General features: G+C 41.7%; 2 protein-coding genes across 4 annotated transcripts; one reads left to right on the top strand and one right to left on the bottom strand.

Moving 5' to 3' along the window:
- Positions 1 to 843: 843 nt before the first annotated feature.
- On the top strand, positions 844 to 13925 carry iars2 (isoleucyl-tRNA synthetase 2, mitochondrial). Of its 3 annotated transcripts, XM_058090002.1 has the most exons (24): positions 848 to 1263; positions 1957 to 2079; positions 2172 to 2325; positions 2402 to 2550; positions 2765 to 2814; positions 3002 to 3111; positions 3201 to 3288; positions 3676 to 3791; positions 3859 to 4028; positions 4120 to 4210; positions 4285 to 4436; positions 4530 to 4690; positions 4787 to 4889; positions 4986 to 5079; positions 6666 to 6746; positions 7263 to 7371; positions 7898 to 8000; positions 8132 to 8254; positions 8329 to 8460; positions 8984 to 9090; positions 9204 to 9349; positions 9410 to 9600; positions 9891 to 10035; positions 10118 to 13925. In XM_058090002.1, the coding sequence occupies exons 1-24, from the start codon at positions 1000 to 1002 to the stop codon at positions 10261 to 10263; spliced, it is 3108 nt and encodes a 1035-aa protein (XP_057945985.1). In that variant the 5' UTR covers positions 848 to 999; the 3' UTR covers positions 10264 to 13925. The 3 variants fall into 3 exon arrangements, with proteins under 3 accessions (XP_057945987.1, XP_057945985.1, XP_057945986.1); XM_058090003.1 differs by lacking the exon at positions 6666 to 6746; XM_058090004.1 differs by lacking the exons at positions 9891 to 10035; positions 10118 to 13925 and having other exon boundaries at positions 844 to 1263; positions 9398 to 9492.
- Positions 11508 to 23496, bottom strand: rab3gap2 (RAB3 GTPase activating protein subunit 2 (non-catalytic)). The gene is made up of 35 exons (XM_058090001.1): positions 23121 to 23496; positions 22889 to 22968; positions 22597 to 22711; positions 22451 to 22532; positions 22300 to 22347; positions 22130 to 22205; positions 21870 to 21971; positions 21622 to 21721; positions 21259 to 21357; positions 19933 to 20081; positions 19711 to 19790; positions 19348 to 19440; positions 19088 to 19227; positions 18386 to 18587; positions 18066 to 18209; positions 17786 to 17868; positions 17650 to 17714; positions 17479 to 17569; positions 17262 to 17380; positions 16922 to 17135; positions 16737 to 16834; positions 16559 to 16667; positions 15616 to 15776; positions 15271 to 15442; positions 14991 to 15167; positions 14718 to 14824; positions 14567 to 14633; positions 14398 to 14468; positions 14293 to 14328; positions 14149 to 14223; positions 13480 to 13695; positions 13313 to 13402; positions 12244 to 12468; positions 11998 to 12162; positions 11508 to 11836 (listed from the first exon to the last, which is right to left on the bottom strand). Exons 1-35 carry the CDS (start codon positions 23224 to 23226, stop codon positions 11684 to 11686), a joined length of 4110 nt encoding a protein of 1369 aa, XP_057945984.1. The 5' UTR covers positions 23227 to 23496; the 3' UTR covers positions 11508 to 11683.
- Between the last annotated feature and the right edge of the window lie 537 nt (positions 23497 to 24033).

The raw sequence follows: 24033 nt of genomic DNA, 5'->3' as shown, positions 1-24033 counted from the left end.
AAAAAGTAATAACTCTAAGTGGAATTTTTTGCAGAAATTCTAAAATGAAAATCAGACCAAAAAAAAACTAATTAGGGATTTGGAACATGCATTTCAACAGAAAGTTAAGATAAGACTATTTTCCCTCAACTCCAGAAGGAAGATGAGGCATAAAAAGGTTTACCAAAAAACTGTGCCATTAAAACAAAAAAGACGCCTCCTAGCTTGGTAAAACACACCGAGCAGCAAATAAGACCAAAATCCTTGTTAATTACAAAATTAATGCCACCTGTTAGCTTGGTGTCTGACTTTCTGACGAGATTACTTGTTCAAAGTGAAAAATGTTCATTCAGCTTGTATTGCAAATAAAAGTATTTAATGACATTAATTACCTGTGTTGAAATATGAAGAACCAGGAGGAGAATACCCACGAAGGCAACGTACAGCTTCATTTTCTTTTTTCTTTTTTTTTCCGTGGCGGTGTGCAAGATGGTCCAGGTGGGTATGCGAACCACAAGATGCTGAAAGTGAAGATTCGGGAGGTATTTATACCTCCTGATGACGTCACTGAAAGCTACTACTTGTGGTCCGGATGCGTTCAGGTAGAGTCGGAGACTTGGAATTCAAAAACTGTTGCACATTTTTGACAATTTTTGACATTAGCCTAATATAAGGGGACGTCACTGAAAACTATACCCATATACTACAATTAGTTCAAATTAGTATTTGAATACAACTTAAAATGCAATATGAACACAATAAAAATGCACTGTGTGATTCTTGAATGTGGCTAAAACGCGCCATCTATTGGATAGCTCTCACAAAGTTAGAATGCGGTTGGTAATACTTATTTTTGACCATATTGGCTTTCCGTTGTTGTCCTCTTCATTATTACTTCCGGCAGAAACAAGTGTAACACAAACGGATGGGTTCATCGCAGTTTGTCACTACATAAAACAACTTAGACATTATTGTCAGTGTTTATATACTTTTTTTTTTACAAAGCTCTATTATCTCTCCATGCTGCTGTGCCGTGTTCTGGCCGTAAGCCAGACGCTAACTAGATGTACACGGAGGGCACACCGAGGAGGTGGCCTCCATCGGTCACGCTTTTGTAGCTCGAGCCGCTGTCATGGCGTCTCTCCAGGCGAGGGCAGCCCACAGTCCGCCGAACCGGGCTCCGCTCAGGCACTCTACCGGGACACTGTGCTCCTTCCCCGTACAGAGTTCCCCATGAAACTCACAGGGCAGAAGCTGCTCGACAGAGAAGTCGAGATTCAGCAGGTACGACAAACCTCTGTTGACGTCCTTGTTGGTGGTTTGACCTGCCTTAACGTGTAAAATATAATATGTTAAGTCTTCAAATATATTATTTCAATAAATAGTTTACATTTTTATAGCATACCTTTGAATTATTTCAGACATCACTATGTATAACTGAATGCAGGCACAGGTCACAACATTAAAAAGTTTGGTCAACAAAACAAAAACACAACACATCCACAGCAAGTGAATGCATCGCATAAATCAACTACTACTACTACTATGTGGCTGATTAACATCAAAAGCAAAGCGGTAAACATAACTGTTATTTCTAAATGCCCACAAGGCATGCTGGGTAGTCCAGCAGCAACAACTACAGGAACTATAAACAATAAAACATTGGCTATTACGGGCCGCAGTTTGCCCACCCCTTTTAAAAGGGGAGCTTGTTTAACTGCCTTGCAAACTTGAATTAATTGTTCAAAGACTACCTGTATAACTAGGCATTATTTTTGTAAAGTATTTTTATACATCCCATCAGATTGTACACATGTACTGTAGGTCATATACCATTATGTGTTTAGAGCAATACCATTAGGTAAGTCAAGTGTGCATAAATATTATGAAATATGATACACATGCATCTAGTTTATCATACTTTTTTTTGCCACATGTCAACTACTGCATCTAATTATGACTTTTTTCTTTTTACAGAAGTGTGGATTTGCAGATTTGTATACCTGGCAGAGAGAGCGGAAGGCCAAGAAGGAGTTTTGCCTTCATGATGGACCTCCATATGCCAATGGAGACCCTCACGTTGGACATGCGCTCAACAAGGTCATCATTCTTGCTTGTTTGCAAGTATAATACAACTCTAACCAAAAAAAATCCTGAAGAATGAATTTACTTTTTTTATGTTTTTATTTCAGATCCTGAAAGACATCCGTAACCGCTTTGAGATGCTGAGGGGACGTCAGGTCCACTATATCCCAGGCTGGGACTGTCACGGTCTGCCCATCGAGCTGAAGGCTCTGGGTGAGCTTGGGACCATGGACCTCAGCCCTCTGCAGATCAGACACAAAGGTAAGAAAGAGACGATGCTGTTGGACTGGTTGTGTGTTAAGATTTTTGCTTCACCATCTAAAAATCTGCCACTTAGCTCGCCAGTTTGCAGAAGGGGCCATAGCGCGTCAGATGGCCGCTTTCCAACGCTGGGGGGTGATGGCTGACTGGAGCCAGTGCTACTACACTTATGATGGACCTTATGAGGCGGCTCAGCTGAAAGTGTTCCAGGAAATGCACAGCAAGGTTGGCATTTTTAGTAAATTGGAGGGTTTGGTCAGGAAGAGCAACAGGCATCATCATCATGCGAGTGATGCAACCCCTTTTATTTATTTTTCTTTTTTCCATACAGTATATAGGTCTGCTTATTTGTCAAAAAATATTGCAGCCTCATTTCTTACAGTAAAAAAAAAATATTGCTTGTTGCATAATGTATTCATTTCAACATGTTGTCTCTCAGGGGCTCATCTATCAAGACTACAAGCCTGTTTTTTGGTCTCCTTCATCAAGGTATAAATATATTTTGCTTTTTTGTAGCAGATGGACAGAAAGGCAACATGCTATTTTAACAATTGCTAGTAATTTTTTGTCATTTCAGGTTAGCAACAGCCTTTCTGGGCAATGACATGCATTTTTTTATATGCAGTTTTGAGTTAAAACATAACATCATTTTATTACATAATACCTCTTCCGTTAGAACTGCTCTTGCAGAGGCCGAATTGGAATATAACCCAGAGCACGTGAGCAGAGCCATCTATGCCACATTCCCCCTGGACACAGTGCCACCTAAGATAGCATCAAAAGCAGGTAATGCAAATATTCACATGAAGGTCATGCAGATGGGTTATCCCTCATAACCGTATGTGCATTTCTGTCTGCCTTTTGTGCCTCTACAGGTCAGGGTGATATTTCTGTGTTGGTGTGGACGACCCAACCTTGGACCATCCCTGCCAACGAGGCCGTCTGCTACATGCCCAATGCCCAGTAAGCAGCACCAACTCCTGCATGTCTAAATGTTCCTGGAATTGAGAGCTGGAAGTTCATTGGTAGTTTATTGCGTAAATGTGTATGCTGGTAATATGTTCTAATCAGGGCTGTGGAATGATTAAAATTAGTCTACAAATTAATCACCGTTTTCAAATTTATTAATCATGATTAATCACCACATCTCTGTGTGGAGCTTGCATGTTCTCCCCGTGCATGCGTGGGTTTTCTCCGGGTTCTCCGGTTTCCTCCCACATTCCATTCCTCCTACTCTGTAGGCACGCTATTGTGACTCCGCCTTCTGTCATGATAGAGAGATGTAGCTTGACATAATGCATATGCGTTAATGACGATTAAAAAGTTCTTGATGTACTCATTTCTTTGCAGGTACTCTGTGGTGCGGAGGAAAGCCGACTCTCAGCTGCTCTTAATGGCCACTGAAAGATCCGTCAGCATGGCAGCGGCGTTGGGCACTGAACTGGAGAGTGTCGCCACATTCACTGGTACCCAACACACATATGCTTGTCAAAAAAATCCTAACATTCATGCATGGTTAATGTCCCCTGATAGGCTCAGAACTAGAGGGTGGCATTTGTAGGCATCCCACAATTCCCGACAAGGTAGTGCCACTCTTGCCCGCCAATCATGTGACAATGGCAAAAGGAACAGGATTGGTCCACACAGCACCGGCTCACGGCATGGAGGATTACAGTGTGGCTTCACAGTTTAAACTGCCTGTGGTATGTTGGACTTTGTTGGACTAAATAAGCAAAATTTAAGGACAAATTGACAAGAGTGCTTTGTATTTAATCATTTTGTGTTCTACCTAAGGAGTGTATGGTGGATGAGGATGGCAAGTTCACAGAGCTGGCAGGTCCAAAGCTCCACCATCTGTCTGTGTTAAAAGAAGGCAATGAAAAAGGTACAAGGAGGACATTATGTTTACCTGGTACCGCCTGTAATATTTATATTCATTCTTTCTGTTGTGTTTCTTAGTCATCTGCATGCTGAGGGAGTGTGGTGCTTTGGTGAAAGAGGAGAATTTCATCCATAGTTACCCATATGACTGGAGGACAAAGCAGCCTGTTGTCATCAGGCCCAGCAAACAATGGTTCATCAACACGGGTTCACTCAAGGACAAGGCAAAGGTGAACATGCAAACTGTGCTTTCCGGTGCTTGTGGCAACAAATGGGTGATTTTTGCATGTCCGCTTTGTTTAAAACACTTGCTGTGTATCCAGGAAGCTCTGCAAAAGGTCCGTGTTTTACCAGAGTCTGCACGGAGCAGCCTTCTGACCATGCTCGACAGACGCACGTACTGGTGCATCTCACGGCAGCGCAGCTGGGGAGTCCCGATTCCAGTTTTCTACCATAAAGAAACCGGGGAGGCGCTCATCAACAAGTAAAGCAAAACATGCATCATCATCATCATCATCATTATGCAATACTAAAAGTCTCAGTGAAGTGAAAGTTGTATTTGCCTTTCCTGCCTCTGCAGACACACAATGTCCCACATAGCAACACTCATCAAAGAAAAAGGCAGCGACTGTTGGTGGGAGCTTCCAATCGACGCTTTGCTGCCAGAAGATGTTCTCAAAAAGGTGGGTGTGTGCACATCTGCACAATCGAATTCGATTCTGTGTAAGATTCTGTGACTGAGAGTTATTGACTGATGTTTTATTTTGCGTGGTGATCAGAGTAAAGCAGGACCAGCCACTGACTACACCCGTGGAGAGGACGTGCTTGACATCTGGTTTGACAGTGGAGCTTCATGGGCAGCCGTTCTAAAAGGTACATTTGCACCTGTCTGCACACGACAATTTATATCTAATTCAAATTAAAGTAGAGTTGACATCAGATGCAGATTGCATCACCACCGACATCTGCAGCTCAGTGGGCCATCAGCTTTTAAGATGCTCTTAATCACGTCACCTTCCATTAGTTTTATTGTGATGAAAGCTTCTAAAGATTGCCTTGCACAGTCAGCCATTCCATCTAAGTCACCTTGTAAAGACTTATTCTCAAGTCCTGTGCTGGTTTACAAGTCCAGTTACTAGAGATCATAATTGTTGTAGTAGTAGGTTCATAATTTGGAAGTGATCTGCATTATCTATAGAGATGTGTTTCTGATATTTTGAGTTGAAAAGTTCAACTTTTATGAGTGATATTATCGACCCAATATTGGTAGACATCCATATTGGGGGTTTTTTCCCGCTGTAAGAAAACCGATTAAAAAAAAAAAAAAATGCTGCTTTTAATAGTCACATCCAGCAGGGGTCTCAAACACGCGGCCCGCGGGCCAAATGTGGCCCGCAGGACACTAGTTTGAGGCCCCCGCCTTGATATGAAAGTTTAATGTCAAGTTTGATATGGATGCTGTATGGTATCATGTACCCAGAAAAAATTATTACATTTGATTAATGTTCATGTTAAAGGTTAAATAACTGTTAATAGTTATCCTCCCTATCCGTGTGGAAGTGGTAAGTTTCTGGCTATTTAAGTTTAAAGGAAATAACTTGAAGGCTACCGTTTAGGTCGCTAGCTCTCTAGTTTGCGAGTTAGCATGTGTCTCAAGACCCTGCAGTTGCGCAATATGTTGTTAATAAAAATAGTATAAATGTGACTATAGTCGTGTTTTGTCATTCTACAGGGCTCTAATAATGCTTTGTTAATTTTAATCTGAAAAAAATAATTTGTCTACCCACCAAGTATATGTGGTTTCTTAAGTTTTTATTATTTGCCGTTTTATTATTATATTTATTTATTACTGATTGATTGATTTTCTTTATTCTTGATTTGTTTATTTATTTTTAATCTTAGTTTGTGTAGAAAAATAAAAATTAAGATATTTGAGAACCGTGGAATGTTTTATCAGAGCTTTTCTTGTAGAAAATTGGAACCAAAGTGAAGTTTTTTTTTAATTTTTTAGTTTTTAATAAATGCGTTTTTTTTTTTTTTGGAAAACCTGATGCGGCCCATTCTCACCCAGACCCGAGCTCCAGTGGCCCCCAAGTAAATTCAGTTTGAGACCCCTGACATACAGTGTAAGGTCACATCCTTTCGCTTTCCACAGGCTGTTGTGTCCTGTCCGCTCTAACTGTGCTGAAGTCCGCTTTCCCATCTAGGACGCTACCTGTTAGCCATGTTTCCGTGAAGCTGCACTCCCTGAAGGTCTTAACGTTCTTAGTCAGCACAGCCAGCTCGTAGTGATTTCACTCTTCCCGTGATAATAGAAAATACAGATGGCTTAAATCTCCATTTCCTTGCTTGAATATACTTAATAATACTTATACTTGTACTTAAAGGATGATAATAATAGGATAACAGACGTGGATATCGGACATCGTGTTACATTTTTTGGTTGTTGTCATTCCCAGAGGAGCTGGAAGGAGACTCTGAGGAGCCTGAGTCCCGTCTCAGCTGGCTCCCAGCTTCACTCCTCAAACCGCTGGTCACAGGTTATTGGACCAATTTGTTTACTGGCTGGCACCCTGCTGCTATCTTCCTCACGCTGGCTCTTCTCCTCTCCTTGGCGCTCCAACTGCTCATTCTTATAGTTACTGATGAGCTCTAGCTGTCACTCCTCCTCAACAGCTTACAGGAAGCTGTTGAATGCTCTGTGAGGAGCATTTGTGGTTCCCAAAGCTCCTTGTCAGGTTATGGCCTCCTCTTTCTCACTCTTTCTTGCATGCAGGATTTCTCCTGCTTTGTTCACAAATGGCGCAAGTGCTGCACATCTTTTCTCTACGTAGTTTCTCTACAGACTGGTTCAGGTTGAGGCGTTGGTCCTTCCTGGGTTGTTTTGAATGAAGACACTGCTCACTTTAACATTCTCTTTTATTAAACTTCAGGTCGCTCATCTAACAGTGGATTGCCTCTCATTCTCATATTTTCATATCTGCTAACCCTGCTGTCTATGTTATTTGCTGCGTGATCATATATCTTTTTTTTCTCCCCATTAATGGCCTCTGAAGAGACAGACAGCAGGGCAGACACATACGTAGAAGGGAAGGACCAGATTGGAGGCTGGTTTCAGTCCTCACTGCTCACCAGCGTCGCCGTCAGGAACAAGGCGCCCTACAAGTGAGTCCAGAATCTCACTAAAACTTGAATATGTGGCTCTGGCAAAATCCACTGTCTCGGATCACAATAGCAAGAAAGAGGTATAGAAATGAAACATAGATAGAACTTAGAGTAGTCAGTGTACATGTGGTCAAGTGGTAGAGATTTGTTTAACTTAAGTGCTTGTGATTCTGGAGGTGGAGGTTTCCATGAATGTCATAGTGACCTGCACCTGTATACAGATCCTCACCAAAAGTCAATTGCTGCTCATTGGTCCATGCACCATTATTTATGTACTATCTACTGTCAAAATGACTGCTGTGAAAAAATCTGATCAAAACAACAAGGCTATTAGTGGACTTTTAGATTAGACCGATACACCATACTGTATGGATAATGTCATGTCCACAAGGAAAAACACACAAACCCACACTACCCACAATATGACAGCTTTGGAATAGCTGTTAATTTGGTGATAATAGATTGGACATGTAGAAAAATATAATACATGGAGTACTTTATAGAGTGAGTACTCCTCTCTGTGTAGGTCACTGGTGGTCCATGGCTTTGCTGTGAGTGAGAAGGGAGAGAAAATGTCCAAGTCCCTTGGGAATGTTGTGGATCCTGATACAGTCATCAATGGTGGAAAGGTAAACTCGCATGAGAAACGGCCAAGATAACATCGCAGAAAGTGTGTCCCTGCAGAAACTGACATGACACATAAACAATAAGAACAATGACATCACTTTGTCTTCCTTCTTCCACATGATCGTGCGATCAGGACGCCAGCATGCCAGCCTACGGGGCAGACGTGCTTCGGTGGTGGGTGGCCGAGTCCAACATATTTACTGAGGTTCAGATCGGACCCTCGGCTCTAAACTCGGCCCGAGACAACATCAACAAGGTAGACAAGATGCAGGTTTAGTTTTAAAACCCTTTGACCAAGTTCTTCCTCACACATTTTTCCTTCTTTCTCAGCTCAGAAACACTTTACGGTTTCTACTTGGCAATCTGCACGGCTTCGACCTGCAGGCTCAGGCTGTGGACCCCAAGGAGATGCTCTACATAGACCAGTACATGCTTCACCTGCTGCGCGAGTACAGCATGAAGGTGACACATTGTCAGAGTTAAGGAACATTTAGCGGAAACCAGCCAGCCAATCAGTGTCTTTCATATTATTTACTGTCTCCAATTAGTATGTAGTTCATCTCAATTTCTGCACTTAGGATTTTGGAATGGAATGGCCTTTATTGTCATTATACAAGATGTACAACAAGATTGGAGAGCTTCTCCTTTCAGTGCAGTAGTCAAGTTAAAAAAAAGTATATAAAAGTAGAATAAAAAAGACAATTTAACAAGATATATATACAAGATATCCGAAATATACACATAGTATTGCACAGGAGCATATGCAGGAGCAGACATATTGCAGATATATTAATTTTAGTGCAATGATAAATGGGTCATAGTGCAAATAATGACTGGTGTGTACTGGTGAGTAAAGTCACATATGAGTGTATTTTGAGTCCATATGTGCCAGATCCAGTAGATGGTGCTGTGGAAGAAAAAAAAAAAGCTGTATGTTGTTGTGTGTGTGATTTCACACGATTGTTCTTATTATTCATATTTCCAGGTGACAGATGCTTACAGCGAGTTTGACGCTGGTCGGGTCGTACGCCTCCTTCAAGCTTTCATGGCCAGAGACCTCTCCAGCTTTTACTTCAGCATCATCAAAGACAGGTAGCGTTCTCATTTACATATGCATGAGACTTGAGATGAATCTTTGACGTTTGAATGAGCCGCAAACGCCACTCAAAAGGATTTCTATTCTAACTGTGACTCTTTCCTCCCAGGTTGTACTGCGATGCAGAGGACTCATTAGGGAGAAGATCATGTCAAACGGCCTTGGAGGAGATTCTAGATGGAGTGACAAGATCAATCGCACCCATCCTGCCTCATTTGGCTGAAGAAGTTTACCAGCATGCACCTGGCCATGACAGTAAGTGGCATTGTTCTCGACTGACTCGTGTCATGTGGTAACTCGCAGTTACTTGAACAGAAGAGGAGACACTGTTCCGAAGCGGCTGGATCAAAAGCAGCTCTGTGTGGAGGCGACCGGGACTGGAGGAGGCGGTGGAGGGGGCGTGCGCCATCCGGGACGCCTTCTTGTCATCTATTCCAGGCAAGAACGCTGCCCAGTATGACCTCACCATCGCCATTGAACCTGGTCTGCTGTTTGAGCTGATGGAGGTAAGACAGGTTGTAACTTAATTTGTTGTTGTTTTTGTTAGCGTAATCCTGCTAACTGAGTTGGATATGAGCAGCCCATTTTTCATCTTTCCATCAATTTTCTATATTAATTTTCTATATCAACTTTCCATTGTTGTTATTGTTAGCGTAATCCTGCTAACTGAGTTGGATATGAGCAGCCCATTTTTCATATTTCCATCAATTTTCTATATCAATTTTCCATTGGCGCTACCTTTTTATTCTATGTCTGCAAATGTTAACATTTTGTTCAATAACCAAACACCTTCTAGTCCCTCCAAGAAGAGCCGTCTTCCACCTCCTCCCAGCTGGCTGAGCTCATGATGGCGGCCCGTGTCAACCTGAGAAGTGAGATGCCTCGCGACCTTCCTCCTGATGCGTTGGTGAGCCACGGCACCTTCCTCATCAACCTGGAAGGTAAGCACCTACACCAGTAAGCCTACGAAGCTGACATAAGTACGGCTGTGATCACTCCAAATATACGCATGTGTATAACCAGGGGGTGTTATTCGAGAGGAAAGTAGCTTCAATATGGCGGCGGTGCCCACTTCCGCCAGCCGATGTCCTCGCTGTCGGCGCTACACCGCAGAGTCAGCAGACTGCCTGTGCCCACGATGCCAGACTGTCATCTCACAAGCTCAGTAGTCGCCATGGAAACTGGCAGAGCACGAAAGACTTGAAGCTTCTAATCGATGCTGATGCTGTTCCACGTGAGACACAAGTCAGTATTGCACTTTGTTTTCCGACAGTTCGACTGAGGCACGTCTTCCAGACGAATACGGTTTACTGTATTTATGTTCGGATCGGTCCTAAAGGGGGCCAAGCAAAGGTCAGTTTTTATATGATGGCAGAAGCGGTCACAACAGGAAGTGTCACTATGTGAACACTGGACAACATTGAAGATAAGGTGTGGATGAGGTGCCTACCTTTGTATCATAAATTGCACTTATATGGGCAAAGATTAAAATTAAACCAAATAAAGTTTATCGCTGTACATTTTTATTGTTTAGGTTTAGTTAGCAGGAGGAGCTGGACTTTGAAGTTCAGAATAAGAAGGCTTACAGGCACAGGTAGTTAAAGAGAACTGCTTGCATTTACTGTATACAGTAGATGTCCAGCAAATGGCAAATAATTGATTTGCGCATAATTCCTCCAGAACCGTCATGCTATCTTGCGTTTACTTGATTTCGACTCAATATTTGTAACAGCAAAATAATGTATTATGGTTTTGTTGTTTTAGGTACTTTGTTTTAACTGAATTTATATTATTTTCTATAAGAAATGTTGCTTTTTCGAGTCCATTGTTGTTTGAGTCAGACGTTCTGGAACAAATTCATGACTTTAACTAAGGTACCACTGTACTTTTATCTAATTTAGCATCAAATTCTTGCCAGAACAAAGTGAAATGTAAGACAAACTAGAGAGGCACCAGAGTGCCAAACGATACTGTTGTGCACATCAACAATGGTTGCTGACAGCGGGAACAGGCTCCAACTTAAATGGGAATCACTAAATAAATAAATCCTGTTTGTAAATTGCAACTATATGGGAAAAGAAAACAATTAAACCAAATTGAGATTTACCACTATAGGAAAATGTCTTTATTGTGTTGGGCTTCAGCTCTGTGGGAGGAGCTGGACATTAGACTTCAGAATAGAAGGCTTACAGGCACAGTTAGTTGAACAAAACTGCTTGCATATATGTTTAATATACATGGAAAAAATAAGCAAATTTTTCTTAATTATACTTGACTCTTGCACCTTATAACGAAACCGATAACAAGTGATGAGGACCATCAAGTCTAATATCAATGAGCTCCAGTACTCCTAATAACACACAAGCATTATTTATTTATTATTCATGCTACGTACAAAAATATGTGGCGATAATGGTTAAGAACCAACTGAAACAGTTAAGCTTTATTAACATTATTAGAACATTATTATAACATTATTCGAACATAAGATCCATGACCAAAACAAGGGAAATGTAGTCTTTCTTTCTCTCATACTCGATGCAATTATGCAGTCTTCATAAAGTCAGATGTCTTCAATAAACCTAAGGGTCAGTCCTCTGTCGTGAGGGCGTCCACCGCCTCCAAAAGATGTAGTGCCAGGCTGTACTGGGCGTGGTTCTCAGGAAGCATCTCAATCAAGTGCCCCACTAGTCTGCTAGTCTGTGGAAGAGGCACCAGGGGGCACCGTAACTCAGTGGGGTCCTGCAACAAGCAAAGTAATTGATGTAGTCAAGCCTGTATGTTGGACTGGGTTGCACAGATTATTGACGTATTTGAGAATGTAAATAAAAGGAAAAGGTTTGACCTACAATGAAAAAAATGTACTATGAGACATGCAAGGGAGTGGCAGGGTTCTCTCTCACCATAGCCTTTAACCATGTGCAGAGCGTGGGAGGCAATCTGGCCAATAGCTCCATCGCAGGTTGTGTCTGGTTCTGACTGTGCAGCAGTGAGTAGCTCAGCCTCTGTCCTGTAATCACCAGCAGCTGAGACCCCAGCACATCCTTGTCCTCAACCTCTAACATCACCTAGGAAACAGAGACACGGACCGAGTTAGCTACCAGGTCAAATCATCAAAGGATGTTAGTGGTCCAACTCTATGCCCTGACCTCTTCAGCCTGCGGGTCCAAGCCCTGGTTGTAGAGCTGGCAGACAAGGTGTCGTCGCAGGATGTCAGGGTTGACCTGTAGCAGGCTGCCCAACTCCAGACACACTGAGGGCCACCAGTTGGCTTTGGGGTCACAAGTAGGTAGCAAGGGAGGCCTGTCGCCGGGGGTGGAGTTTGACGGATGGTCTACACACTGTACCCACGAGGTTAGCACGCGTAGAAGGAACTGAGGCAGATAAGAAGGTGGAAACAAAACCACAGTTTTGAAAATAAGATCCTTCATTGTGTGTCATAGTGGGGGAAAAATTGCAGCAGCAAGCTCTTTGGTCCTGTCCTAATATCCCAAACCAGTACGTGCCACTGCTACACAAAAAAATGGAAATATGAATCCCATGTAGAATCCTTCTTGGAACACTGCAAGATCTCCTTTGTAAATGGAAGAATGCCATCAACATGAACAGCCCTGGAACTTTTAATTGTTGTTAATTAACATCAACGTTAATCGATGTTAATTAATTAACATCTATTATCTTTGTTTATCTAAAATAAATATGTTTGAAGTAGAATATTTACTAGTGGCTTGGTCTTACACATACACACAAATATATACAAGATGCTCCGCAGCAACCAGGAAGTGAGAACTCATGTCGCCGTGTTGCGTGAAGAAGGTTATGCACTGAAGGGAGATTGTAACACATGCATGCAAACAAAAGCGCGCACACACTTCAGTTGGAAATGTGAAAACTGCAAATAGGTCTTTTTTTCTCTTTTCATATACCATGTCTATATAGCCCAAGAACATTGTGTGACTTGAAAAATCAGTCAAAATCATAAAAAAAATGGCTGTGATCGAATCAGTTCATTACTTGTGAGAGGAATGATCATTCATTTAAGAAGACGTAATGTAATCCCAATAAAACCATAAGCTTTTGTAGCAAAAACACAAGCCACTGGTCCATGACCCTAGTTGTCACGGGAACACAAACCCAAGCGTAAGAGGCGGGACTCCGACATCACTGTTTCACAATTGGTTGCCCACAGAAAGGTATCATTTACACCTCAAGTCTTACCTCTTGTCGTAATAAAACCAGTCCCGGGTCCATGACTCCACTTGGCATCAGCTGAATGGTGGTCAGATCTCGGAAGAAAGCATTCTTTCCCTGGAGGAATATCACAATTAAAATAGCAATTCACCAATTAGAGCCTTGAAACAATGTGGATAGAAAATGATCCTCACCTTGCTGTCAAACAGGCTGAGAGGTTTCACCTTCAGACTGAAGGTCATGGCGGCATGGAGCAGGGACGCTAATAGACAATGATGCTGTACCAAAGGATAGTGGACACCCTTTTGCTCCAGAGCCAGGTCAGCTATGGAGGCAGGGCCCTCGGCACCGCACCACACCTCCTCAACAGACAGTTCGGGGGGAGGAACTTCTGCTATGGCGGAGTCCACCTGGTAGGGAGTAGAGGATGCGGTAAGAAGGAAGAAACATGTACAAGGAGATTAGGATACAGTCAGCCGTGCAGATAGCAGGCCAAGGATCTCACCCGAGAGCATGCTAGCAAACTACAGCAAACTAACTGGCATTTAAACCGTAACTTTATGTGTATTCGGACACCCTGTTGTACAATTTAGTTTGATTCAATGCATTTTGTACTGCTTTCCTGATAAATGCGGATGTGGTCAAAGATATTATACATAAAATAATACCATCATTGCAGTGATAGTGTATGTGATATAAGCATAGACACAGCAGAGATAAAGTAGCTCCATTCATTGCTCATGCTTTTTGCACACTGACGTGACCTATTGGCCGTTCTTCATGCCATGTCCAGGACTCTCCTTACTTACGCAGTGGTTGACAAAAGATAAAGGGCACTGATTCTTAACCAAGAGACCAGTCACCTCCATTAGGATCTGCAGCAGCTGGACACAACATCCCAGGAAGGACGTCAAAGCTCTGTCTCCCATTCCCACATCCTGTACACACAAACATACATTATTTGAATACAGAGCATTTTATGAGGAATTCTCCTTTAAGATAGTTACCCGTCGACACAGACGATCCTTTGGTGCTTTGCCCACCTGGGAAATCACAGAAGTATAGCATATAGTACATATGGTATATCGCATATAGTATAGCATTCATATTACCTTTTCAACGAGGAAGGCCGCTGCAGAGAAACGTTTAACAATAAACGTACTCCACATCATTGTGCAAATACCTGCATGAAAAAGATTTCTATTTCACTTAAAGGAACGAATTGCAGATCAAGGCTTATACAAAAATACATTCACTATGTCTAACACATCAAAGGCCCACCTAGTTGGATATGTGGACTGGAGACCAGCTTCAGATGTTCCACTGCCTGGCATAAGTGTAAACCTTCCTACAGCAGAATCAGATGAAAGAAAGATTTTTAAAAATCCCATTGTGTATATTCATGTCTTATATAGTTTCTATGTGTAGGAACCTCTGGATCTTTGTTCCATTGCACCACATATTCCCAGCAGCAGTGGGCGAAAAGCAGGTTGGGGGAGAGGGAGTGAGGGAAGCGCTTGCACACTGCTCCCAACAGCCCTGCAATCAAAATAAATAAGCACATTAGGTTTGATCAGTGAAACGTCCATGTCATTTTTCCATAACCGTATGATGTCCTCGAAATTGTATAATCACAAATACATAGCGTCATGTGATACAATGATCACACCCATGCATGTACAGTGTGACTTTATTTCCCACAGACCTGATGTTCTGTCGGCGTCCTCTTGACTTGTTTCCACCTCGTTTACGTTTTCTTTTGGCCCTTCTTCTATTACGACATCTACATTGTTATCTTCTCCCTTCTGAAGAATTACCTTCAGCTGTTCAGGGGCCAGGTTGTGCCTAAACACCCACTTGGAGACGTTGTCGGTGATGCCTCCTTATGTGATAAATAAAAAGAGTTAATTGAGTTCTAGTCTTAAGACGCGACATGTAGAATATAGATGATGAAAGAAAAATGAACACATTAGGACTTAGGACACCTGTGCCTCCCTCCATGAGCGTTTTTATGGAACACTGCGCTGCAGCACCCCCTGTTGATCCAACCGGAGGTAGCAAAAGGAGCGTCTGCAGCACGGCTACATCTTCCAACTGGCGAACGCACACCACCCAGTGTTCCAGTTCCAATGACACCGCTTCCCACTCTGACTGCAGCTGTCATACAACACATAGCAAAAAAAACAATACTTCACACGTTTGCCAAAAGCAAAGCATTAACGCATGCTGTGTTGTCATGACCATTTGGTTCGATTTAGTATCTGTGAACATTTTAAGCAAAAAGCAAAATTCAAAAATATATTACACATTTATTGCAAGGTGATTCTTACCTTGATGTCTGCCCTGCTGGTGATGTTGGCCTTGGCAGCACGTTGAGCAACAAAGGCAGCCAGCAGAGCAGCTGCAGAGTTGTGTGACTGCACCAATATATTGCGTGCCTGCTGCCACCAGGGGGAGACAGACTGGGGGTCCCATGACTCCTCTATAGCACCTAATTAGAGAGGAGGGCAAGAGGGAGTGAAAGGCCTGTGTAAGTATCAGTATCAGAAGTAGGATGACACATTTTGATGGACGATATATTGTCACACAAATTATTGCCGATAAACTATATTAATGTCAACATAATTTTGAGACAAAATTAACTGCTAATGTAGTGATAATCCATACATCCATACATTTTCTATGCCGCTTATCCTCACAAGGGTCGCATGGGGTATGCTGGAGCCTATCCCAGCTGTCTAGGATAGGACTGGTTACCAGCCAATCACAGGGCACATATAGACAAACAACCATTCACACTCACATTCATACCTATGGACAATTTGGAGTCACTAATTAACCTAGCGGCGGCACGGCTAGGAGACCAGGGTTCAATTCCACCCTCGGCCATCTCTTTGTGGAGTTTGCATGTTCTCCCCGTGCATGCGTGGGTTTTCTCCGGGTACTCCGGTTTCCTCCCACATTCCAAAAACATGCTAGGTTAATTAGCGACTCCAAATTGTCCATAGGTATCAATGTGAGTGTGAATGGTTGTTTGTCTATATGTGCCCTGTGATTGGCTGGCGACCAGTCCAGGGTGTACCCCGCCTCACGCCCGAAGACAGCTGGGATAGGCTCCAGTACCCCCCGCGACCCGCATGAGGAAAAGCGGTAGAAAATTAATGAGTGAATAATTAATGGAACCGGAGTACCCGGAGAAAACCTGCGCAAATTCGCCCAGAAGACACCCTGAGACACCCTCCCTGCCTGTTTGGAGGCGAGCTCCTCACTCACCTTCCATGTTGCTGAGGAGGATCAGTAGTGTGTGAAGGTTTTTAACACTCTCTTCTGTGTTCTGAAGAACATCTTTCTCTCTTTGTAACCACACACTCAGCAACAGGCCCTGAATAAAAAAACGTTTTTAAGTCATTAATGAACAAAAACTATATTTGTATTTGATGCACTGTCTCACCAGTAGCTGCTGTGGGCTGATGCCAGCTTGTTGTAGTCTGCCACAGATTTTATGCGAGGGGCTTTTACCACACAGGCTCCCCCAGAAAACAAAACTCCCTACACAGAACATATGGAAGTAAATGCAGTATCTTCTTCACTCATATTAACAATACAATTCCTGCTTTGCCTGTGTTTTCTGCGTACCTAACTGATTCCATTCAGCTTCAGAGCGGCAGATGAGCTTCAACTCTCCATCCTCGGTGCACTCCATCTGGGAGAGGAAGGACTGGACAGACAGGGGTGCATCTGGCGCATCTTGGACAAAGGAAACGCTGGGTTTGGAAGTGAGCTTGGCGTAGCGTTGCAAAACAAGACTCACACGGGTCACTTCCCCTTCTATACCGTCCAGGGATTCAATCTATTAAAGAAATAATCCAATAAATTACATTCATTCAAAACAGCAAATGTCATGTTCTTATACCATATTGACCCAGAACATTTGATTCAAAAAGCGAACATGGTGTTGGTGTGCTTGTTCCCTTACAGGCTGGCAGCACTCAGTGTGTGCAGCAGCGTGCACAGATTGGATGTCAGTGTAGAGCTGAAGCAGTTTCAGCTGGGAGGAGCATTGCTGCAGTAAAGCCGGATCCACTTGTTGAGGGTCTAGTACAAGAACATTTGGTACACAAAAATAACCAAATCAAAACATGACGTTCTCTTCATGAAACATGCTGTCTTTTAATTGAACAAAGTTGTTCCACCTTGCTGCTGCAGAGCGCTGAATAAAGCGTGTGTGATGTTTGTGAGACACAAGACAGGAATGTTGTTGCTGGACAGCAGAGACTCCAAAGCCTAAAAGTAAAACTAGACTTAGAAATGGGACTGACTGTCGTATGTGTATGTTCCCATTTGTAAGACATTTGTGATCATACCTCTTTTTTAATGGAGGAATGTTTGATATCCAGAAGCACGCTTTTGGCTTCATTCTCCAAAATATCTGAAAAAAGAAGAAATCATGCATCCCAAAAATAGTAATGATATTATATCTTATGATTGTTGGTCTCTTACCAGGTTCCAACTCGGCAGTCTTGAGTATTGTTGTTAGTCTCTTTAATAAATGCATATCTTTAGCTCCTTCACTTTTTTTGTCACTGAAATGAAAGTGATCATATGGTAAGGTTTGTTGACATTTCCTTAAGGTCTAACTTAATATGTTTTATGTAATAAATGTAAAACTATCTTACGTAGGTCAGACATATTTCTATTAGAATATAATAAATCGGGCAATCCTCAAATATGTTACAAGTTGACTATTTCAAAATGAAGTAGCAGTGTGTGCAAATGAAACCTGAGGGCCAGATGGAAGGGAACAGTCACAGTCCTCAGTGCTCCTGTGATGGGATCTAGCAAACACACTTGTTGGGTGTGGAGCTGCCAGCCCTGACTGGTCACACTGTTCACCCCTAGTAGACGGTAGCCAGCATACAGTAACCTGCACCAAATACAGAGCAACACATGTACAAATGATAGGATTGTAAACAAATAGTGTTAGCCGGAGTGTCCGTGCAATGCTATTTGTATTTAGACCGTTAAGCTAGGTTTAAACTTGCATGAATTTCATCCTCGCATTTCATAAACACTGCTTAAGTCATGGCTTTGTGTGTGTACCTGCAGTGCTTTCCAACAGTGAAGGCACCAACTCGAGGCCCATGCTGCATTGCCCATATCTCCAGGATCCCTCTGCGGGGGGCATAGATTACCAAAAACAGTGCATGGCGTCTGGGAAGGGAAGCCGAGGTTGAGGTTGAGCTATCCCGACTGATTCGCTCCTCTGGAACATGCAGCCAACCCAGCTGGGCATCTCTGTAACCTTTCAGTAAATACACAGACATGCTTGTATGAATGAGTCAACTGCCTCTGGGCAAAACAGAATCAGTTCTTGTCCTCTGGCAGCCACTACCAGGACAAACAAAAACACTAAATTCCCCTCAGCATCACCCACTTCAAACAGTTGACTCATCTGAACATTATGTTCCTTTATCCACAGTTTACACAGTAATGTCTGCATCAGGGGTTATATGTCTGTGCATACTGTTTTTCTCTTGGTTCATCATTCAGTGTTCATATAGCAAATACTGTACTCAATGAACTAGTATAGGAGTGACACCGTTGGAAACAAATTGGACGAAAATATTATTCTCATTGCAGTAATCTAAAAATATGAGCCATGATTATGTAAGTAGTACTAAGTAGTAATGACAGGTATGCAAAAGAGGTGATGTAAAAGTTATTATAAATGTTTGTAGCTTGAAACTATGGTATTAACTACTTGTGTACATTTGACTATGTTTAGCCTTGCTTTCTGTTCACCTTTCCACATGCGAATGGCAATCCCACGGGTCAAGTCCAGCAATGTAACTCGACCAAAGTCATCAGTCACTCCAGCCAGCGTGTTGCAAGGGGACAGGCAAATGGATTCACCATGACGACGAGAATCTGGGAGACCAAACCTGAGGACCGGAAAACACGAAAACCGTATATCAGCTGAGATCATGTTAATATTCCAGTATCAATCAAGCAAATGGGAGTGCGACTTTTATTTTCATTTCCGTTAAGATTAGGATTGGCACCTGATCCCCAAGGGTGTTGCAGGTTCCACCTTGGGCCTGTGTTTCTGGACAGTGTCATCTTCAGTCTTATTCCTGCTCCATCCTAGCCAACCACTGGGGACAAAGACATGAAGGACAAAGTCAAGAAAGTAAGACGAAGTTGAATAAAACGGTGCCTAAAACTGCTTCAGTTTTTGTGTTCAGTACAACAGAGTATTGCTAACAACATTAGTAGATGGGGGGCACTCAAAGATATACAATCTCATTATGAAAATTGAGTTGGAGACAGTGCAACATTATATTACTCATTCTGGCAACCTTTTTCCAATTCAGCTGTTTCATTTACTTTTCATTGTTTTTGTATGCATGTGAAGGCATTCACACCTGGCTGCACTAAAGAGTGCTGATGTAAGTTTACTGGCCACGGCGAGCGCCACGTGAGAAAGAAGAGGTTGGGAGCTTCCCTGGGGACACAAAAAACGAGCATAATTATGAGATGAAAATAAAATATATATATTTTCATCTGAGTCAAGTCATAAATACAAATTTTCCAATTCACCCTTGCGCCTTGACTGCAAGTCTGTGTGACAGTTTTCACCAACTCACCTCGACTGCATAGTAAAAACCAGTGTACGGGCCGCCTCCTACGGTGACGTACTGGCTCATGGCAGGGGGGCTGCCTTTGACTGAAGCTTTGAACCCCCCCAAAATAGAGGCATTCTTCATCTGATCAAACACATTCAGTGTCATGACACCTAGCAGAGGGAAAGTGGCAGATAAAAACACAAGATACATAGAAAACCATAGTAGTAAATGTATATAGTACAATAGGGTAATAGGAAGTGATAGAAAAACAAAAACATCACATCATTAACTGTATTAGTCTTTAAAACAAAGAGAGACAGCCATCATAAAATGTCCAATAATGTTGTTTACATAGTGGGGATAATTGCATGACTATGATATGCTGGGCTTTTATTTCCAGCAATGAACAATCACAATTGTTTGTTTAGGGTGTGATTCTCAAATCCCTCTCAGTCCCGCCATTTTTGATGGTATTGACTGATTTTTTTCAAGGCACACAGAATTTCGTGTTCTACAGCTATATAAACATGGTACGTACCAAAAGAAAGATTAGACTCTTAACTTTCATCAGAAAAAAGTTTCTTTCTACCGTTTTCCGTTCTTCAGTAATCAGCAATAGAACATAGGTACGTTTTTAACAAAATAAAAGTTTAATAATAAAAGGAAAAAAGGTTTTTAAGAAAATATATATTCCTAGCATGACTTTCACTTTGACACAGATTTAGCCATATACTATATTCAGACAAAACCACATTTATATAAAAGCAGCGTGAAAGTGCTAAAAGCAATGTAATGTGGATTTTCAAAGCAATACATTCAACAAATCTGAACATCTGATCATCACATCTGATCATCACAAGTTCACAGGACTAGAGTAATATATTTCTTTGAAAACAGTTCATTTATTTCAAAAGGAATGCAAAATGTCTTCCCCGTATTTATTTATTTTTTTATTCAGAAACAAAAAAATCACCATGTCACTTAATAACTTTCAAAAAAACTTTGTAACTGTAAATATACTTTAAAAAATACACCCTAATGTCAAAATTGGGCCGAAACAATTCGTATAGCTACCATTATTGTACCACACACATGCTCCCTATTCACACCTGAGACCTTGTGACACTAACAAGTCATGTGACAGCAGTAAGAAAAAAATGATGAATTGGGGCCAATTTTGACATTTCATTTAGGGGTGTATTCAGTTTTTTTTGCCAGTGGTTTAGACATGAATGACGGTGTGTTCAAATGTAAAACATTGTGTGTATTTTGCATGATTTTAGAATCTTGCTGAGGTCGCATAGAAGTGTACAAATGTACACATTTGTATTTCTGTGGTTAACTTACCCACACTACAGTGGTCTACAATAGTGTCCATGTCTTGCAGACCCCACTTCTTATAGGCCAGAGGAGGCGGCTGAACCACATCGCTACCTGCAGCTGCAGCTAGACGCACAAGAATACAAAAAGGAAAGAAAAGGAAAAAACTCTTCAATAAAACCTACACACACATACACTGTGTGTACAATAAAACCCCAACACATCACTGCAGCATGGTGACTGTGAGTATGTGTGTATCTGCATACCTAGTGGTTAACATCATCTCCCTGACTAGCCAGGACAAAAAAATCTCAATTCATCAAAATACTGCATAACCCCATGCTAATTGTTAACTTTCCAACAACAGAAGAGTGGCACATGCAGCATTACCTCTTGCCACCTGATTACGGCAAGCACGCAGAGACTGAAAGAGGCTGAAGCCATCTATGGTAACCAGAGCAGCAGGATACAGGATGCTCAACTCTTCATGCTGTAATATAAAAAAAACTGTTCATGGTGATGCGTACAATGAAGAATGTTTTATTATTCATCCATCTTCTATGCAGCTTGTCCTTACTAGTGTAGCAGTGATGTTTTAATATTTCTAAGTAAATTAAAATATTTTACAAATCTGCTACCTGTTCAGTTACAGCAGGATGGCGAGGAACCTCATATGTGCGACACTTCAGCCTTAGAACTGGGTCCTCATGAAGCAGCTGGGCCAGAAGAAGAACCCCATTCTAACAAAAAAAACGACATCATAATGTTAAATAATTCCAGAATTTAAATAAAAAAAAACACAAATCCATGGAAAAACTACAGTACATTTATTTCCATGCATGTAATAGCACTAGAGCATGAATAGATCCTCGATGATGATGATGAGATTGACAAGTACCTCAGTATAAAAGCGGACAGTGCCAGAAGTGAAACCCACAACAACACATGTCCAGTCAGGCCGTCCTGTGGAGCTCCTAAAAATAAAAATACAAAATCATGCTGGTTAAGTCACCTTTTATTACTCATATACAAGAAAATAGCAATTCTTCAGAATTAAAACAAGCTCACCTTTTCTGACTCGCCAGTGGTATACTGATGGCGCTGCTCACACACTCACTGCAGAAATATATGAAAATAAACATTGTATCTTTCTGTATTTCTCCTCGATTCTCTGTCAGATGGGAATAAGTGGCATAGAGAATTAATGAATGATTCTCACCCGTCATCAGTGCTGAGCGTTCCACTCCAAGACACATCCAAGGTAATCTCATCTTTGCCACCACTATCTGTTCGCCACTTGGCTGTAAGAATCAGGAGTTTAAACAGAGAAATACAACAAGTCTGTTTACTGTGTCCACATCTGACCTGATAGAAAGACAGCCTTTTGTTCATGGGCCACCACCAGTAGATCTGAACAGGGTGACAGAGACACAATGCAGTCTTGCAGCCAAAGTCCACTTAACTCTGTTGGCTCCTCCACCTGTGGGTTGGTTACATTGGTGTCTTTCATAACAAACTAACACAATGTCATGTGAATAGTCACATATGCATAAATATAAATTAAGCATTAATAATAAGCATACTCAATAGTGCATCTACTGCTAAATTTTGCAAGGACATAATTGGATTCAAAGATAATGCAAGATGTCGGACAAACCGATGAGGCTTCTTGCTCTTTGCTGTTGTCACCTTCCCATGCTGACTCCCAATCAGAAGTGTCCCATGACAACTCATTTTCTGCCACAGAAGAGGAAGAAAAATTCCAGTAGGCTGAGCAGACTCATACTGACAGCTATGAAAATCAGTTTGTATGTACAGTACGTATGTGTGTTTATTTAGGTATTTATTTAGGTGTTTCATGCCCGTGCCTGTCCGTCGATGATGGTTACCTGTTTGATTCTTCTCCCGTACTGGCCCAGTTTGATCGTGGAACAAATAGTCCCTGACCTTCTTGAGGTCTTGGAGACGACAAAATTCCAACAAGCCACAGGACATTTCGTTCCCGTCCTGTCAGGACCCAAACTAACATCAAAAGTCTCCAGTTAGCTTACTCGCTAACAGTCCAGTTGTAGAAGACACGTAGCCCACAATTTGAGGGTATTACGTGTACTGTCACGCTAACCTTATGACAGTAAGTGTACAATAGCACTTTATTTTTATTAGTATAAGAAAACCTGTAGTGAAGAAACACAAATAAGAGTCTATCATCCGATATTTACTATTCGGGTATGTTGATGACAATTCGCTAGCATAATATTGGTTTGCTTCCGGGTTACGTTGGAGTTAGATTTTTCAAAATAAAAGCTGAACGCCACTGAAACTTTAGGAAAAACTACAAATAAATAAATAAGAGGAGTAATATCAAACTAAAGCTGACTGTCATTTGTGTGTTAACATATTTGCTCACTACTGTTTTGATCAGTTGTGTCTGTCCACAGTGTGGCTTATAAGCGATTTGTTTTTTATTTTGTTATTACACTTATCCTTACTATACTTACGAAGATATCAGATCCATGCTGTTTTATCTTAACATGCTTAATAAACATCCATACATTGTTTAATGTATCTGTGTGTGGCCCTCATTTAGTAAAATCTAATCTATTTTAGATGGTAGTGTGTAACTGTGGTTACTAAGTGACTTCCGGTTGGGGAAGTGTGCACGTGTGCACATTATTTTGCTTATCTAAAAGGTCGTAGATGAGTTTTGCTACTTTTGATGTTGAGCTGACTTATGTTGTTTTTATTTTCTAAAGTTGTTGGTTTATTACAGTTAGGAGACAATGCAAAACAGGTTATTATGTG

The sequence above is a fragment of the Doryrhamphus excisus genome, chromosome 13 (genome assembly GCF_030265055.1).
Source record: "Doryrhamphus excisus isolate RoL2022-K1 chromosome 13, RoL_Dexc_1.0, whole genome shotgun sequence".
NCBI classification, from domain to species: Eukaryota; Metazoa; Chordata; class Actinopteri; order Syngnathiformes; family Syngnathidae; genus Doryrhamphus; species Doryrhamphus excisus.
The sequence above is the reverse complement of the archived record's forward strand: the minus strand, read 5'-3'. Positions and strand labels throughout refer to the sequence as shown.